Source organism: Zalophus californianus, chromosome 12 (assembly GCF_009762305.2).
Source record: "Zalophus californianus isolate mZalCal1 chromosome 12, mZalCal1.pri.v2, whole genome shotgun sequence".
NCBI classification, from domain to species: Eukaryota; Metazoa; Chordata; class Mammalia; order Carnivora; family Otariidae; genus Zalophus; species Zalophus californianus.
In genome coordinates, this window is record NC_045606.1 from 106,900,074 (window position 1) to 106,917,901 (window position 17,828).

Genomic DNA, 17,828 nt, shown 5'->3' on the forward strand with positions numbered 1-17,828 from the left:
GCACAGCTGTTCCCTGACTCCCTTTGTAAAGGAAACCAGTGAGCTGCTTCTTGAGGCCTTGATGGGGAATCCAACCCACAGCCTCTGCAGGAGCTTAGACAATGCTGACAGACAGTACCTGGTTTGCTGTAAAAATTGCTGAACACTTTAGGACAGGGCACTGTGACGGTCTCGCCTATGTCCGCAGGGCGCCAACACGTAATGTTGTCCCAGACACCACTGCAGGCTGGAGGGAGAGAGAAAGTATAAGAAGGACTAACGCAGCACGAGGGAAGCATAGGTGCTGCTGCTTGTGGGGATGCCCAGGTTGGTAGGAGCACATCTGTTTAAAAGTTTTGCAAGTAGGGGCCCCTGGGGGGCTCAGTCGTTGGGTGTCTGCCCTCAGCTCAGGTCATGGTCCCAGGGTCCTGGGATTGAGTCCCGCGTCAGGCTCCCTGCTCTGTGGGAAGCCTGCTTCTCCCTCTCCCACTCCCCCTGCTTGTGTTCCCTCTCTCGCTGTGTCTCTCTCTGTCAAATAAGTAAAATCTTAAAAATAAATAAATAAATAAAAGCTTTGCAAGTAGATAGCCCATTACAACAATATTATTGAGAATATTCTTAGCTTGTGTGTTCATTTTAATCAGGTTTGGAGAAATAACCAGATGTGTGGTGGAAAGTACTTGACTATTCCAATGTGTACTGCGCACTGCTGAATTTTCATAGAAAGGTCAGTTACTCTTCTACTGCTGATATGCATCCCCCAGCGTGATCACATGTGTCCTACTGGGGATTTGTGTAAGTCCTGGAAGCTTAGGGTCCCCAGGATGAGTGTCTACTTGTGCTTTTAGGGCATCTGACTTCAAAGGTAATTTGCAAATTTAAATATTTGATAAGTTGGCTTGATTTTAACAGTTAAGATGGCATCTAAGTGATGAAATCTTAAGTCACCCTCATGCAGTTATCAGATAACCTAATTTGTATAATGTTATAGCTTAAACCATTTTCCAGATCTCTTTCTGGGCCTCAGCAACCACCCCACCCTGTGCAAGGCGTACAAACATGCGTCCGTCATCCCAGATGAAAGGCAATGACCTCTCAACATCACACAAACCGTGACTGAATCCACACTTGAACCCAGGGCTTTTTACCACAAGTCCAAGATATTGCTACTATATTTTGTGACCTCTAAAGTGCTATATTTCATTTAAGCTTCAATATTGGAGGAGCAATGTGCTAGCCTAGAGAAGAATGAATGAACAGCGGGTCTGCTCTCACAAGCCACCGAGTCCTGTGCAGCGACTGCACACAAACACCAGTGTGGAATATGCACAGTCCTGGTTTGACCACAGGAGTGTTTATTTCAGGAATGCAGACGCCTCTGATAAGCGGCTGTAAGGCGAGTTTTGCAGATGAAAATACTTTCTAAAGGTTTTAAAATAAAAACGAAAATATATTTATTCTAAAAATTCAGTTACATGTCAATAATTAAATGACTGCATACATTCATACTATATTAACATTCTTACATATTTAAAGAAACATTGCTTTTGAAGAAATATTCAGAACAAGTCATCGAGTACAAGTGAGTGACTAGCTACTCCAGGTGCGTGCCTTGGATGCAGAGACCAGGCCGGTGAGAGGCCCTGCAATGACTGTCCAATCTCAGCACAGGAGACAGGTGGCTGCTGAGGCTTGGACGAGACTGGCCAGGGCCAGGGTTCCCCACAGAGAGCCACCAAGGGGGCCAGTCAAGGTGTCCAGTTCTCCAGAGAAACAGAAGCGGAGGCTGAGCCTCTCCACCAATAAGCAGCACGTTGTGACCACTGGCCATGGTTATTGTGAAAGTTCAACTGTCTTCACCACAAAAATGACAATTTCTGCTTTAATAACGAAACCTTAATGGAGACATATTAAATCCATGGGTTCATTTCAGTCAATCTTCACATTACAGCAGGATTGGATTCAAGTACCTAGAGTCTGATGGATCATCCTTTCGATTGCTGGCAAACCTTCTCTTTATTTGTGCGTTTACTGGACACCCACGCGGTGGCTGTGCAGGACTCAGAGACCACTCAGAGGTTACTCAAGAGTAACCAGCCTGCCTACCTATGGCCCAGTGGGGAGAGCAGTGTGCCCGGCCCAGGGATGCGTGCAGATGAAGGCCAGAGGCTGGTATTGAGCGTTCACATATGCGGCGAGTCTGAGGGCAGGAAACAGCCAATTAAGAGTCCTAAGCTCCTCTCTTCCACTTCCCAAATCCCACGAAAATGACATCAAGAAGTTTGAAAGGGCAGCACCCAGAGATGTCAATAAACTTGGAAGATAGAAAGCATACATCTGTGCTAAGTAATGAGGGAGAGCAGAGGGAGACACTGCCAAGCCTGCAGAAGGGTGAGGAGCAAGACACAGGCGATGCTTGCCCACTGGAGGGGCGCTGGACACAGGACACCACGCACAGGGTGAATGGAAGAGCATCCCATCAAGTTTGAATTCTGAGCACTGAGACCTCCATCTTTCCTTCCTTGCCAGGTTTTTCTGGAGGCTGAGCTTATGCCACCTAACTGGAACAGAACCCGTGGGAGGCCCCAGACCAGCCAGGTGAACTGAGGCAGGGGGATGGAGCACCCAGGAGGAGATGCTCTAGGAAAGAAATAGCATTTTGTGATGACCTTATGTATCCGATCGTCTTGAGAGTAATTTGTTGTTCTGGTACAAAGTGTGATGCTTAATTACTGATAGATAGAAAATGAAGGAACAGAAAAACGAGGTACTTATTGTTCCAAGAAAAGCATAAAGTTATACAAGAAAGGAAATATTGATTGTTATATGGTCAACTGTGGTAAACCAACAACTGTGACATGACTCGGAGGGCAGATCGGAGGAGGGACAGAAGTGTGACAGGCAGGGGCCATTCCTAATAAAAGAACAGCATGAGCAAAGACATTACACTCGGGAGAAAAGTCTAGTTTGAGAAATGGTGAGCAGTCTAGATTGTCTAAGTCAATATGGCTCAGGTGAGGCAATCAGGCCTGCATGAGGAATTTATTTTTGTTACGCACTGGCAGCAACCCTCGGTATTTAAGATGGTGATAATGAAGTCCAGAGTCAGTCTGGGGAAGGAGAAAATGTTTGTTCATATCAATAGACTCTGAAAAGTTACTTGATGAAATTTGGCAACCATTCCTAATTTTCAAAAACTCTAAGCAAGAAAATAACATGAGACTGCTTTAACATAACAAAGGCCATTTGTTTAAAATAGCAAGTATAATTAGAAATGATTAAACACAGTGTGCAACCAAAGTCAGGAACCTGACCGGACCCTTGCTATCACCACTGTTATTCAACGCAAGTCAGAACTCTTAGCTAAAACAGTAAGTAAAAGAAAATGAACCAAGTGGAATACATTGGTATAAAACTGAGAAAAAGATCCTAGAACTGCACTTTCCAAGATGGCAACCACTAGCTACATGTGACCCTTTCAATTTAAATCTGAATTAATTCAGATTAAATACAACAACAGTTCAGTTCCTCAGTTGCAGTAGCTACGCGTGGTCTGTGATGATGACAGGACAGCTCAAATACACAATACTTCATGCCTTCAACATCTGTTAATTTAAAACACAAAAGTGTGTATTTATTACTTAAACTTGGAGCACATAGCCAAAGGCTTTCCCTTGAGTATGGACTGGTTGATTGGGCCTCTCGGTGTTTCTCCTGTGCAGACACACCCTGAAGCCTTGCCTCGGGTTCCCACTTTGAGAGTCTGGACGTGTGCTGACAGACTCCTGCCAGGCTAGATTTCCAGAGCTGACCCCAGCTGTCATTCTCATCTCCAACTCGATAGCTGCTCAGCAACTTGCCTCTTCTAGTGTTCCCGAAGCACACACCCTCGTTTTTGCAGAGACGGGTGCCTTTTGGTAACCCATCAGCTGGCATACCATTTGAGTGGCTGGGTAAGGAACAGATTTAGAAGGCATCGGAGTGTTGCACGGTCTCCCAGAGGCTCTGCAGGAGAAGGTGACAGGTGGGCAGGGAGAGCCCTCAGCACGAGACAGGTCAAGCTGCCTGGAGTGAACCTGCCAATTTCAAGGGAAAAGCAAGTACGGATGCCCACTGTAAACAAGGCTCTAGACTAAGCAGCTCAGAACACCCAACCTTCTGCGCGTGTATCCTGCACACCTTTCTTAAACTTCACAGCATTGTCGGTGGGAGCACACGCAGGACACTGATGAACAGGGTTCAGGAAAGTCTACCATTAGAACATGCTCCTGGGAATGTCCCTGAAATATGGGCACAGAGGACAAACTCCAAAGGAGGCCATTGTAATTCGACCTGCCTGAGATCATCTTGTCAGAGGGGAGGGCCTCACCAAGTGGGGAGGAATCTGCCATAATTAAAAGGAGACTCATCCCCCTTTACCCAGTTTTCTCTCCAAAGTATTTCCAGGCAAGTCAGATCTCTCGCAGATGATGCTGCATGTGTTGTTTTTGGATTTTGTTCTCATTATCTCAATGACATAAACATCAACTAATTTTCAGGCAAAGTGCAACATGAACCTCATTCCTTTCATGTTACACTTTCTGTAGGAAAGAGATCTGTGAATGCTGAGCTTCGTCCTCACGGCCCTGACCCTGCACTGTACGGGGAGGCTCTCCCGTCCAGAGCCGGGACCAGAACACGTTCTCATCTGTGCTTGTCTCCGCTCTCACCCCAGAAGGCCACCGTCCTCACCGGCCCTCACAGGATCTGAGGTGATATGCTCTCCTCACTTCTGTCTTCCACGTTCAAGATACTTTATGATGAGAGCCCTGCATGGAGCCAAAGGCACGTATCTGAGTCTTCCTCCTCCTCAAGCCTCAAGTATGACAGAGATAAATCCCCCAACTTCTGCGTGTGGACAGTGGGGTGACTCTCAGTGCTCGTGTAGCAAACGCCCTGGCTTATGTTTCAGATGATGCTGTGACCATGGCCATGCATATGGATGCTGCCCCCTCTGTGTGAAGATCCTGGGGTACTGCGGGCAGTGGCCAGGCCCAGAACCATCTACCTTTCTACCCTGCGAGAAATCCAGTCCCCTACAAATATCAACTCAGAGACAGACGACTCAGGGAACCCTGGTGGACCTGGCTCTTAGAGTCGGACTTTGTGGTTCCCACATGCATCGAGTGACAGAGGTGCATCCCCGAAGCGGGTGCTGGGAAGCAGTGAGTAGTGACAGGGAGGGAAGGGACCAACCCTGCCTGCGGAGGAGAAGCTGGGAGACCTGCATTGGGCAGCCTCTTCATCCGGGGCTCCTGGCTCTCCACAGAGTGTGGGGAATGGGCTGCAGGAACAGGGGAGTGGGGAGAGGGCAGACAGAAAACTCTTTCTAGCACTGAAGTGTCAGGCTGGGCAGTATCTGGCAGTGAGCCTCCCTCCACGTTTAAGAGCAAATATTACCAATAGCTTCCTCCATTCAAAAGCTTAATCTAAGTTTAAAGTCACAAGTGGCAAAGCTTCTTCCAGAATCAGACATTGCAGGGAAGCCGACAGAGTGCTCGGGAGGTCCCACCCAGAGCCACCTCCACGTGCAAAGGAGCCTCTCTTCCGCCTTGCCCACTGATAAGGACCTCTCAACCGGGCTTTGAGGGAGGTCAGTGCCTCTCCAAGGGCAGTTCCTGCAGGACGGTAACAGCCAGAATCCTGAGGAAAGCGTACAGGAGTACAGTCGCACAAGAGGAACTTCCATGGCTTGGTGTGAAGGGTTACCCTTGTCCTGGTTTCCACGAGCCATACGTGAAACTCAGATTCACCACGTCCATCTGAGTGAAGATGCCCAAGACACAGTTTGATGCAGCAAGACAGAGACCAGCTGGGAGAGCCCCGCACATGCCTGCCTCTCCTCCTGATCCCTGTCTCTGTTGTGCAGACGGCCTGACAGTTCAGTGGGGGTGTTTTCATGTGAATAAGGAGATGGAAGGGTGGACGGGAGACACTGAGAAGTGACTGCTATTTAGCGGTGGGAGGATAAAGTGTAAAGGCCTCCAGTGTGGACCAGCTCAGCTCAACAGGCCTCCCTCAGTCCTTAGTGAAAACACACCACCAAGTCCAAGGACCTTCGTTATAGACAGTGACTTCTAATTTACTTTTAATTTTTTTTAACCTTGCTCAAGAAAGACCAGAAAAACAACACATCCAGCTCTGACCGAGATCACGTGCATACACTTTCTAAACCTCAAGTTTCTCCTTCTGCAAAGTGGAAGTGGTCCCTGTCAGCCACTGAGCAGAAAATGATGAGATGGTCAGGCACAGTGAGCCCGCGACAGGCGGGGCGGCGCCTCACGTTCTCCCAAGGATGCCGAAGTGCCTGGCACCTGGGCGCTAAGCTGGGCTCCTGGACTCCTCACCTGATGCTCCTCCTCTGGCCTTCCATGAACCCAGGAGCTGTGCCCAACCAGCCCCCTCAGATGGGACCGTTAAAAGAGAAACAGATGGTGCCACAGTGTTAATGCTGATCGTGGTCGAGCTGACAGAAATACCACCTCCTATGGGCCAGGCACTGCCCTCAGCACTTTGGACACAAGAACTCATTTAATCCCCAGAACGCCAAAGGCCACTGGTGCGTTTCTCACCAGGACCAGGCCGTCCCAAGAGCCCGATTCCATGGCCTGTGTGTTGCCCCAACCTCTGGCCCACACAGCCTCTGAGGTGACTTAACTGGGGCGGCTGGGGTGCGGAGAGCTGGGCCACCCAGCCTTGGGAACAGCAATCCACCAGGCAGCTTTTGTGCTTGGGGTCCCTGGAAGTGCCAGGCAGGCGGGCTCAGCCTCTGATCACACTGGGGCCTCTGCAGGGGCTGCCCCTTTGGGGCCGTTCTCCGGGGGTGAGCCCATAGCAGGTGGAGGGTGGGGGCTCGGTGTCACAGCTGCCCCTGTGGCCTGTATTTTGGTCTGGGGTCACTGGACATCTCCAAATGGGAAAAAGCACTTCAACAACAAATGTCCCGATTTGTCACTCCCTTTGCCATTGCCTTCATCAGTCCCTTAAACTAAGCACCAGTGCTCTTCCAGGGAGAAAAGAGTAGGAAGAGAGACAATTCACAGGGTCAGCGGGTGATCATTCTCAAAGACAGCAGAGTTTCAGAGTCGGGAAGAAACTTACAGCTCATCTGCGAAACACTCTGCTTTGTGGACGGGAGGCCCTGCCTCAAGAGGCTGCGAGATTGTCTCAGGTCTTGAGACCCTCTGGAAACACGTCTAAGCCCTCACTGAATCCTGCTGCCATCTGCCTGCTCAGAACTCCTCATTACTTACGGTGACAATAAAAACACCTTGTTGAAAAACGTGTTTAAAATTCTACGTGTTTTACCAAGTGTGCATTGTTAAATAACGAAAGCAACATATACCCACTGGACACATGTTTCCACACTGCATCAGCTCACGCCAGAGGAGAACAGAGACGCTGCCCCAGCTAACCTCCAGTGCGGCCTGCCGTGCATGCAGGGAAACCCACAATTCCTACGCTTATTATTTTGTGTACCAACATGTCTGTACTAGATCCAATCTGAAAGAGCGCCGTTTCTTCCTGGCTGCCCCTTGGGCGGGTCTCTGTCCCTGGAGGAGATGCAGGCTGTGCCCCTCAAGTTTTTGACCACTCTGGACTCAGGCATAGTCTGGTTTCCCCATCCGATGTGTCTCGCTCCGCTTGGGCTCACACTGAACCAGCAGCTTGCAGCCGGTGGAGCCTGGGAGGACAGGGTGTGCAGGGAACCTTCCTCAGCAGCTCGGGTGGGGATCTGCCTGCGCTGCCCTTGGGGCTTGGGAGGCTCAGAGCTGACCTCCCCAGAAGCTCTGGTGGTCCTGGCTGAAACCTCCACCCCTACTTCTCTGTGCAACTGGACGGGGCCTCTGTCTCCCAGCCACAGCCCCCAATCTCCGCATAGCCCCTGCTCTGCGGGTGGCTCCCAGGCAGAGGACAAGCACAAAGTCAGAGATGAGAGATGAGGTCTTGGCCGGTACCCTGATGGGAACTGATCTCGGAGGCCCTGAAAACACTTCTGAAGCAGTTACTACCTTCTGTTTCACACCGCTCGCTCATTTTTATTCCTTGAAGACAAGGACACCCGCTTGGTGCTCTGTGTTCTTGTAGGAGAAGAATGAACCCAATAAAAACTGAGACAGGAGCAACACAGAGCTGGCGTTCTCACCACGCTGTCGGCCACTAGGAAGGTCTGGATGGTGTGAACTGTATTCTCAGTCCCTCGAATTAAATTAAGAACCAGAGGAGGCCCGACAGGCATAGCTCTGCAATAATCTAGGACTTGTCCATGGATCCTCTGAGCTCTAAAATTCTAATTTAACGGTCTTTTAAAAAATGAATTATCTTCATTTTGGTCATCAAAGCCATTGATCTGTTTCCCATTTCTAGCCCCCCTCCATGCCTGTTATCAAATTAAAGAACTAAAAGCTCAATGGAATGACTCACCAATTGAGTCGGAAAAAAACCCTTTTTACAAGAGCTTTGTCTGTGAACCCAGCCGTTTGTTCTGACCTGAATCCCCAGACAAGCCGACTCCTGCCCAACCCCTGTCTGCTGGTCCCACAGAGCTGGCCCCAGGGCCATGCTGCGGACAGGCTTCCTGAGGGGACACTGGCTTATCCTTTTTCACCAGGTAGGTGCTCACAAACAGATGAACACAGGATGACTCTGTGACCAGAGTTCTCCCCTCACTCTAGATGCCAGACACTGGTGGGCACCCAGGATTCAAAAGACCAGACGTGGGCCCTCCGACTTCTCCCAGTGGTGGTCAGCACATCTGAAGCAACCCTCTGACCTCGAGGCCTCAAGTCACTATAAGATTTGTCTCATGTCCTGTGGTCACTTGGGCTACTTGTAATTTCTGCTCTCGGCCCAAAGTCTGCTCTTGGGGCTTTCAGAGAGCAGTTGCCATTACAACTGGCAGCAACTTAAAAATATTCTCATCCTTACCTTGCTTTGACGTTCTGTTCAGAGACCATCCCAAAATACTACCATTCCTGGACACTCAGGCCATGGTTTCCTGGTGGCCTGAGCTCAGCACACAGCATAAGAAGGACCTCAGGGTCTCTGTTTCCCGAGACATGGATGTTGTCCCCCAGCAGCTGCCAGGAGCTACGCAGAGAACTGCTGGGCCAGGGTTCTCTGCCTCAGCATTTACTGTAAGCAAGACTCCCCACTGAAGCCAACGACGCTCTCCAGAAAGCTTCATGGTGATGATGAGCAGGGTCCAAAGGCCCAGCCCCGTGGACAGTGAGTATGCTCACCGGGAAACCTGCCACTGGACCTGACGCCTCCAAAACACACTCACACTCCTAAATTTCCCCGCCAGTCCCTCCCTTGGTTTTGGGTTTCGTCTTTGGCTATCTTTGATGCCACCTTTTTGAGTGGCCAATTACAAACATCCTGTTACTCTATATCCTATAAGACCCCAGTCAATCTGAACATGAACAGTGATGATGAAGTCCTACCAGATGAGGGATTCCTTCTTCCTGTTGTTCTAAGGGTGCATATTTACATCTTGTTCTTAAAATATTTACCAGTGAGATAAGGCAAGCTACCTCCATGCTTTCACTGAGCTGGGTATGGTGCCAAATGCTGTTTTAAAAATGCTGTGATCAGGAATGATGAAACGAATGGCTGTTGGCAGAAGCAGAGTGGAAAGGAGCCTTTTGAGGGGAGACACCCAAAGCAAGGACACATCAGAACGAACGCATGTGCTCTTCTCAGAGATGTTAGTGCAGGTGAAAGACAAGCCCATGCCAGAGGGTGTTGCTGGAAGGGTCTGCAAGGCAAGCTGCTAGAACCTGTGTGGGGTGTCATGACAACCTAGTTGTCCACAGGGCAGAAACCAGACAACGCACTGTCCCATCATAAACTGCACTTTCTTCCTGACATAGCTTAGCTTGCCGGTGAGATGAGCTAGGCCCTCTTAGCATCCACAGTAACAAGTCATTTCTTCCACCAATGTTTACTGAGCCCCTGCTATGCCCCCGAGGCGGCACTATCATGGGTTACCCATGCCAGGAGGGCCCTGACCGAGATCAAGCACAGTGGAAGATTAACTACGCCAACAGAGACATCACCCAAGGACCAGCTCTTCCGCATTCCCCTGACTCGTAGCCGGGTCCATAAAGCAGGTCAAGCCTTGGGTCCCTGAGAGAAACAACCAAGTAGGCTTGGACTGAGGCCCCGGGACCAGGCTGCTTCCTCAGGGGGCATGTGAGATACCTGGGCAGCAGCAAGCCCAGGCCCCACAGTACACCTGGGACTCCAGAAACATTTAGGGCGCTACAAGGACTATATTACAAACAATGCCAGGGAACGCCAATATTCTGCCTAGTTAGGGTGCTGAATGAAGTAATCCACCCTCAGTAGCTGGGAGGTGAACCACAACTAAGGTCTAGAAAAACCATTTGCTGGGACATTGCCCCTGGGTGGCACTTTGAAAATGGATCACTTGGAAATTTTGTATCTGGAAGCAAGAAAATGTTATTGGGGTTGGCAGTACAGGAGGATTCCATTGGTGAGAGTCATATTCTGGGATCTGAACTCACATTAAACCAAGACTCAAAATCCAGAATTAATCTCTTTTTAAAAAAGAGGTCCAATTTGAACCTATGTATTTAAAAAAATATGCCAAATCCAGTAACTCCCAAACATGAAAACGTCTTCCAAGTTGAGCCTGAGCAAATCTGATGCCTGTGGGTGGGACTCCTGGCCAGCCCTGCTGCCCAAGGATCGGCTGCCACTCCCTCAAAGGCAGGAGCAACATCCACACCCCTCCTCAGACAGCCGTGCACATGGCTGGCCTCGGGAAGCCTGTGTAGGCCCTAGATTGGCGTCTGTTTAGGAACACCGATGAGTGCACTAAACCGTGTGCAACATGCTTATGCCTTTCACTCACTGAGATGTTTGCTGCTATGACCTTTCATAAACAGTCTCTGTTTCCCCCTTTTTTCTAAAGATTTTATTCCTGTATTTTCTGGGGGGGGAATATATGGTTGGGGGGTACAGAGCGGGGGGGAGAGAGAGAATCCCAAGCAGACTCTCCGCTGAGTGCAGAGCCTGGTGTGGGGCTCAATCTCACCACCCGGAGATCACAACCTGAGCCGAAAGCAAGAGTTGGACGCTTCACCAACTGAGCCACCCAGGGGCCCCCAAATAGCCTCTGTTTCCTTAAATGTTCAAAGTTCTCAAAAGCCTTCGTCCTAATGTCTGTGACAACTTGGGGCCATGGGAACGTCCGTGTGGGGCAGAGTGGCAGGGATGAATATGCTGGTCAACGCTCAGGGAACCCTGCCATGTTTTTCCCGGGATAATCTTCCATGGATTTATGATCAGGACTTGGGTGACTTCCCGGGATCACTCCAGGACATAGATCTACCAGTGTTACGATGAGCATGACAAATCATGCTCATACATGGCCCAGCTGAGTTTGAGCCTGTGTGTGAGAACCAATGCAAGCACTGAAACGCCGGGCCCTGTGCTTACACGCCACGGCGACTCGGGCTCCGTCTGAGACCGGCCCCTGTGGGAGGCCCTCCTAGGCTGGGTGGGGGGCGTGGCTGTGAGCAGGGTCAAGAGGGTGGCTGTGGCACAGTCCCCCAGGCCCTAAGAGGGTCCACCAGTCAGTGCCCTGGGCCCCGGTTCTAGTGACCCCCCACCCCTGTCCCCTCAGGAGTGTGGCCTCCTGTGGGCCCCCGGCACGGAGCCCCCTCCACCCTCACCCTGCCCTCCCTGCCCTCCGCTCAGTTCGGGGCTGCCCTTGGGCTCACCTCCTCCTGCCTGCAGGGGCTTCTGCCAAAAACAGCCCCTCTGCCTCTCCCTCCCCTCTCTCTTGCCTTGTGCTTCCACACACATTCGTTGCTCCCACCCAAAGTTACCTCCTCCCCAGAGAGAAGCCCGCTGCCTGTCTGGCATTGCTGCAGAGTGGCTTGCCCACAGCGTCCAGCCACAGGACCTGCTCAGTCCCACCGCCCTGCCGTTTGGCAGCTGGCTGCATCGGTCTGTGGACATGCTTCTTCTCATCGCCCTCCATAGCAGACATCATCATCTCCCACCTGGGATGTTCCTGAGTGGCTTCTCTGCTCCCGGGGCCACCCTCATCATTCCTCTCAGAAGCGTCTGCCTCTGGAGCCTTCCTGAAGCACAGCTTGAATCACACACCCTGCTTTTCAGAATTCCTCAGTAGGCTCCTTATTCTCAGCAGACCAGGCTGTGGGTCAACTCTGCTTTCCTTTCCCTGTTCCCAGCACCCCCACCCCGCCCGGGCTGAGGCTCTGTGCACCCAACACATGCTTCTCTCCCTTTGCTGCATGTCCAGATCTTGCATCTCCAAGTTCCGGCCCCCCAGTGGAAACAGTCCCTCCTCCGGATCCCTGTAGTGTGTTTTGGAGCCAGGAGACTGTCTTGTGGGGATCCTTTAGGGTCCCAGAGCCCTGAGCCCAGAGTCTCATAGGACAGAGCACAGGTGCTGGGGGGACAGTAGGAAGAACATGCTGCCCTTGTCCCTAGGAGCTACGCAGCCTGGCCTCACCCCCACTGTCCTCTCAAATAGGCCTCTGTCCTCCTGCCACAGGGAAGGACGGAGCTGCAAAGAAGTCACAGATTTGAAAGGCTGTATTAATACTGCCCAGGATGGGAGGAAGGTGCCTTTGTCAGTAGCTCTCGGGCTGCCGGGGCAGTGCTGACTGCAGTCACAGTCAACGTGACATCCCAGGGGGGTGCAGACGTCTGGGAATGCTCTGCACCATGGATTTATTGTGCCCAACTGCGTGGTCTCCACCTGCAGACAAACCACGGCTGCCTGGGATGGGTCCGTGTTCACACACAGAAAAGCAGAGAACTGACTCGACCCTGCCAGGGGTGTGATAACGAAACTCAGGCCAGAGGTACAAGGTACCAGTCACGGTCCTGTCCTGAAACTTCAAAACCATTGCTGTAGGCCAGAGGAGAGGAAATGCTGGTTTCACAAGGGGTACAGTAAACGAGTGGAAACCCTTATCCAAAGAGGTAGTTTAGGCTGAACGTGCTGACAGTTAAAAATGAACATGCAAGAGAGGTTAGGTACCACAGACGGCGGACTGTCAAAGGAACTTTCCTTCCCTTTGAAGCAGACATTAAAGAGGAAGAAAGTCCTTTTCTAAAGCATCTTCTCTCTAATGTACCAAATATGGTTTTGTAAAAAGAGCACTTGAGTAGGAGTCCAGGGACCTGGGCTCTGTCTGCCACCAACTTGGTTGAGATGCTCGGAATGCTCTCTTGAATTTCTGTACTTTGATGCATCTTGACAGGGTGGCTGATGATTACTTTCCAGATCAAGACGGAAGGCTCCCCTGCCAAGTGCTCTGTGCACATCTCCCTCCCTTGTCCCCAGACGGGATCTGCACCACCTCTCAGGGGCACGGCATGCTGGGTGCCTTCCTTCTGCCCTCGGTGCTGTGTGAGGTTTGCACAGTCTGTGCTTCTCAGATAGGTCTGTGCTGGACAGCAAGGGTCTCTCCAGCAGAAGCTTGCGTGCCAAGAAGCGGAGGAGCCCTGCGGCAGGACCCCATGCCTAACATGCATGAAGGCCTGTGTTCATTGTCATGACAAAAGCAATACCACGGTGCAAAAGTTGCTGGAAGGGAGACCACAGGGCTTCGCCAGGTGGGAGTGAATCCATCCCAGGGCTGAGCACAGGACATATGAGACCAAAAGGAAACCAAGACCAAGGTCACTGAGCAGGACCGCTGTGCATAAGAAGTTTATAGTACATTACCACACTACTGGTCACCGATTAGCTTATGATCAAAAAGGGCCCATTTTTTTGGTCATTTTCCTGCCCATCCTGTTTCTGCCTTATCTCTGAGGAAAGATACCCGAAGTCCTCACTGTTGGTTTCTGGTTCCAAGTAAACTGATGTTATTGTATGTTCACGCTCTCTGGTTCCCCCTCAGAAATCCTACTGTCTCTCAACTCCAAGCCCCGTTATCCCTCTGCTAACCCACAGCATTGCCACTGTGGACGTGGTTCGGGGTTCCCAGGGGATGATCGTGCCCCGACCAACTTCTCTTCACGCCTTCCCTCTTGGTACACACTTAATAAAAACATGCTGCAAAAGTTAATGCAAGAATCAGCTGATGCATCAGCAATGACAACACAGCCTCGTTCTCACTCATTCTACAAGGCAACCACTCAAAACCAGAGGCTCTGGCTACAGAGCATTTCGAGGCAGTCCCTGGTGCTTGACTCAGAAGACTCTAGAAAGTCTTGCAACAGAACAGCTCGTATCTCCAAGTCCCTGTCAGGTAGGGCTGCAACCTGCCCAAGCAATCAAAAACAGGCAAGACTGGATGAAAGCCAGCACGAAAGTGAGAGAGGTCATGTGGTAGCGGAACCCATCCTCCACACGGGAGCACCAGCCCCGCGCCCACGGCAGCTGGTGCCAGGCAGCCGGGGGAGCCCAGGAGGAGACCAGGGCTGTGTCTGCCATGCAGTGCGCACACAGCAGAGGTGCCTGGGGCTCTGAGCCTCCACAGAGCGCTCCCGTGCCAGACACAGCAGGCTGGAGAAACTCTGGCCTGTAAACACAGCACAGGAGATCACAAAACATCGGTGGAATGAGAACCTGTGCTGCCAGGGATCATCTATAGAAGAAACCCAATTCCCACTAACCTGAAAAACAGCAGAATGTGCCCCGCTGTGGTGAGAATCCAGAGGGAGGAGGAAATCTGAGCTAAGGGGGGAGCACACAAAGCGAAGGGGCAGAAGCAGTGCAGACGGTCAACCAGCCGCTGAGCTGAGTCCTGGGATCACCAGCAGCAGAGACGGCCGGTCTTAGAAGAAAGGACAGAGAAGCTAACCTGGTCCAAACCAGGGCAGTGTGAGTCCAGTTGGAAGTTCCTTCCTGTGATTTAACGGAGTGCCAGGTTACAGCTTTCCTCTTCCAAACAAGATCAGCAATCACCATGGCTTCTAGGTGTGCAGATGCCCTATCTGCTAGAAATCGGTTTCTTATTTATGATTCCTGGTAGGAGTCTAAACACAAAAATTTAATTTAGGGTAGAGTTTTTTTCAGTGAGATTCATTTCCTGTAAAAAGTAAATTTTAAGTCATTACTTTCAGAAAACTTGATAAATAATTATTGGTTATTTAAATATCCAAGGCTACTAGTTGATTTTAAGGAGTATAGAATTAGGAGAAATCTAGTGACAAAACAAAAGACCAGTCCTAAGGGAAAAAACAGATCAGTCTCTTTAACTTATTGGCCACAGAGATGTTTGACCTAGAACAAGGGCCTACTTGCATCAGAGGGAAAGGGAGGAAACAGGCGTTTGGCATCACCCTGACTCAGAAGGGCAGCTGCCTTCGCCTTGGCTGTGCCCCTGACTCCCAGCGTGGCTCCCTTCAGACCCACGTGAATAGAAGACAGTGGGTACTCTGTTTACACCTCGACTTGCGTGTCCACTGAGGACCAGGAAGAGAAAGCCATCAACGCAGTGCTTGCTCTTCAAGAGCTCATGCTCCACAGGGAGAAGGACAATCTCCGAGCAGACGATGCATGCAACAGCAGGGCTCTGCACGGGCCACAGTGGCAGAAACAGGCACCTCTGCCTGGTGTGCCTCCAAGGAGAGTCCGCAGAAGAGGAGATATCTTCCCCACTTGATTTTCTGAGAGGGAACCCATTCATGAAACTGTCTAGTTCCCTTTGTGATGAAAAGGTGCAGGGAAAGACTGGATGTAAAATGGGATGTAATTATTTTTATTTTATGTGACACAACAATCACAGAAATAAGAAAGCCGTGAAAATGATGTTGTTTGGTGATATGATTTCATGACCAGTGGCTTGAAGTCCATCCTCAAATGCTGGTGAAGTATTTTATTCACATAAACAAATGCCGTCACTAGAGCTTATAAGCTACCTGAACGCCCAGGAGCCTGGGGCAAATAATAAGATATGTTAGAATACTACACAACTCTTAGCAGAATATTTAAACCAATAAAGAATCGTTTCCAAATATACTGCTGAAGTTAAAAACAAAAACAAAAAAGAAAAACAAAGTCCAGACCACAGCATAAGGGCGTAGGGTACGTGGCTTCCATTTGGAGAAGAGAAGCGAGGAGCGGGGTGAGTGTGTGTCCTGTGTGTGCGTGCCTCATCAGGGGGATAAGGGAGACATTGTCTCCAGGGAGGGCGCCAGAGGTCTGCAGTGGGGAATATCTGTCATTAGATGTGTATTTGAATGGTTTTTCTCCCATGTGCATATATCACTTAATGTTTAATTTTCATTAATGTGTTCAGCAAAAGCTTATTCAATGCCTTTTTAAATGCCAGGTACTGTGTAAGACTTGGGGCTGTGATGGGAGCAAGATGCCGTCTCCCCCTTGAGGACCAGCACAACACGGGACTGTGAGCAGTGGCCACAGCCGTCATGCTGTGGAGAATAAGAAGGAGCTCAGCCATGCGGAGAAGCCACTCTGCTGGTGCTAGAGACAGTTCTCCCTGGGCGTGTCTTGGGAAGAGGACGTCTGTGAAAGGGGCTTGTTGGACAGAGACGGTGCTTCCATCTGGACTGAGCACAATAAATGAGAGAGCATCGTTCTCCGGAGCAAAAGCTGGGCAGGGCACCAGCAGCCTCCTTGGGACACTGGGGGCTCCTCAGCTGTGACACAGACGGCCGTGGGCACTGCATCACGTGGGACTTGGGAAAAGGGAACTATGCGAACATGGCTCCCAAGCTGCCCATGTGCCAGGAGCAATCAAGTCTGTCTCTCGCCCAGGGTCCCAAGTCTTTGGCAGGCATCAATGAAACCGTGCAAGCTAACTTGTCAGCTTGCAAGGAGGGGAAGTCCAAACCCCTCACAGTTCTTGACAAGTAGATCCAAGTCAAAGAAAAGGAAGTTTTTTAGTCTAGCACCTCCCATGGTGCTGGTCCTAAGCTAACATTCGCCACCATACCCCATTTAGCCGTGCACCTTAATGGGACAGCTCCGAGTGTGGAGCTATCAAGAAAATACAGGTTTCCCCCTCTGCTCTGCCCAGACGCAGGCCACAGCCCCTCCAGATCTAGGCGTAAATAATACAAAGTCACATAAAATTTCCTCTCCACTCTGTGCACAGGCAGGAAAACTGGGCAAAGCCTGAGTGGCTGACTCATTCCCTCCCCTCTGTAGGTCAGCACAGACCGCTACTAGGAACAGTGCCAGATTTTAGCTATGTTTTTAGGCATCGGTGGCCTCAGAGCACCTCATACATCTATTAGTAGGATTAACTTAGTCTTATCGATGAATCAGTATTAAATGACAAAGCCTAAATACCTCCCAAGCTTTTCTTTCTTATACAGTGAATTCTTTAAAAGGGTTTAGAATTGAAATTGTCTTTTGACTGGATTTATGTGTTTGCATTTGCTTTAGATTCAGCACATGATAAAAAGAACTCCTCGTCAGATTTATACGCATTACCTTGCTAAATTGAAAACTAGTTTTTCCTTGTTTCTGTTTTCACACCAACTTCTTAATCCTACAGAATTTAAAAGTATGCACTACAGACCCTCTCGCTTCTAATTTCATGAAGCAAATGTACACTCTCCTCTCATCTGGTCAGAATGCGTTCACTTACTGCTTCTGGTTTACCTCGTCTACAGTATCTTTATTCTGGTAACTTATTACTATTTATATCTCTGGCATTTAAGCCATGCATATTTCAACGAGTAAAAAGGAAAAAAAAGGAATTTAGAACACAAGTTGTCCCTCTTTACAGAAAGCTGAAGGGTGGCCAGGCTTAAACCCAGTCACATTGCCACTTTTCTCCTGAAGGGCGGCTGGCCTGGTAGCGGGCTCTTCCTGCAAG

General features: G+C 50.1%; 1 protein-coding gene across 2 annotated transcripts in view; it reads right to left on the reverse strand.

The window, feature by feature from the left end:
- VIPR2 (vasoactive intestinal peptide receptor 2) overlaps window positions 1–17,828 on the reverse strand; it is a 66,372-nt gene that overhangs the window by 42,786 nt on the left and 5,758 nt on the right. For both annotated transcript variants that reach the window (XM_027573744.2, XM_027573743.2), the window contains exon 3: window positions 119–226. In XM_027573744.2, coding sequence (XP_027429545.1) covers window positions 119–226 — 108 coding nt within the window. The remainder of the gene's footprint in view (window positions 1–118; window positions 227–17,828) is intronic.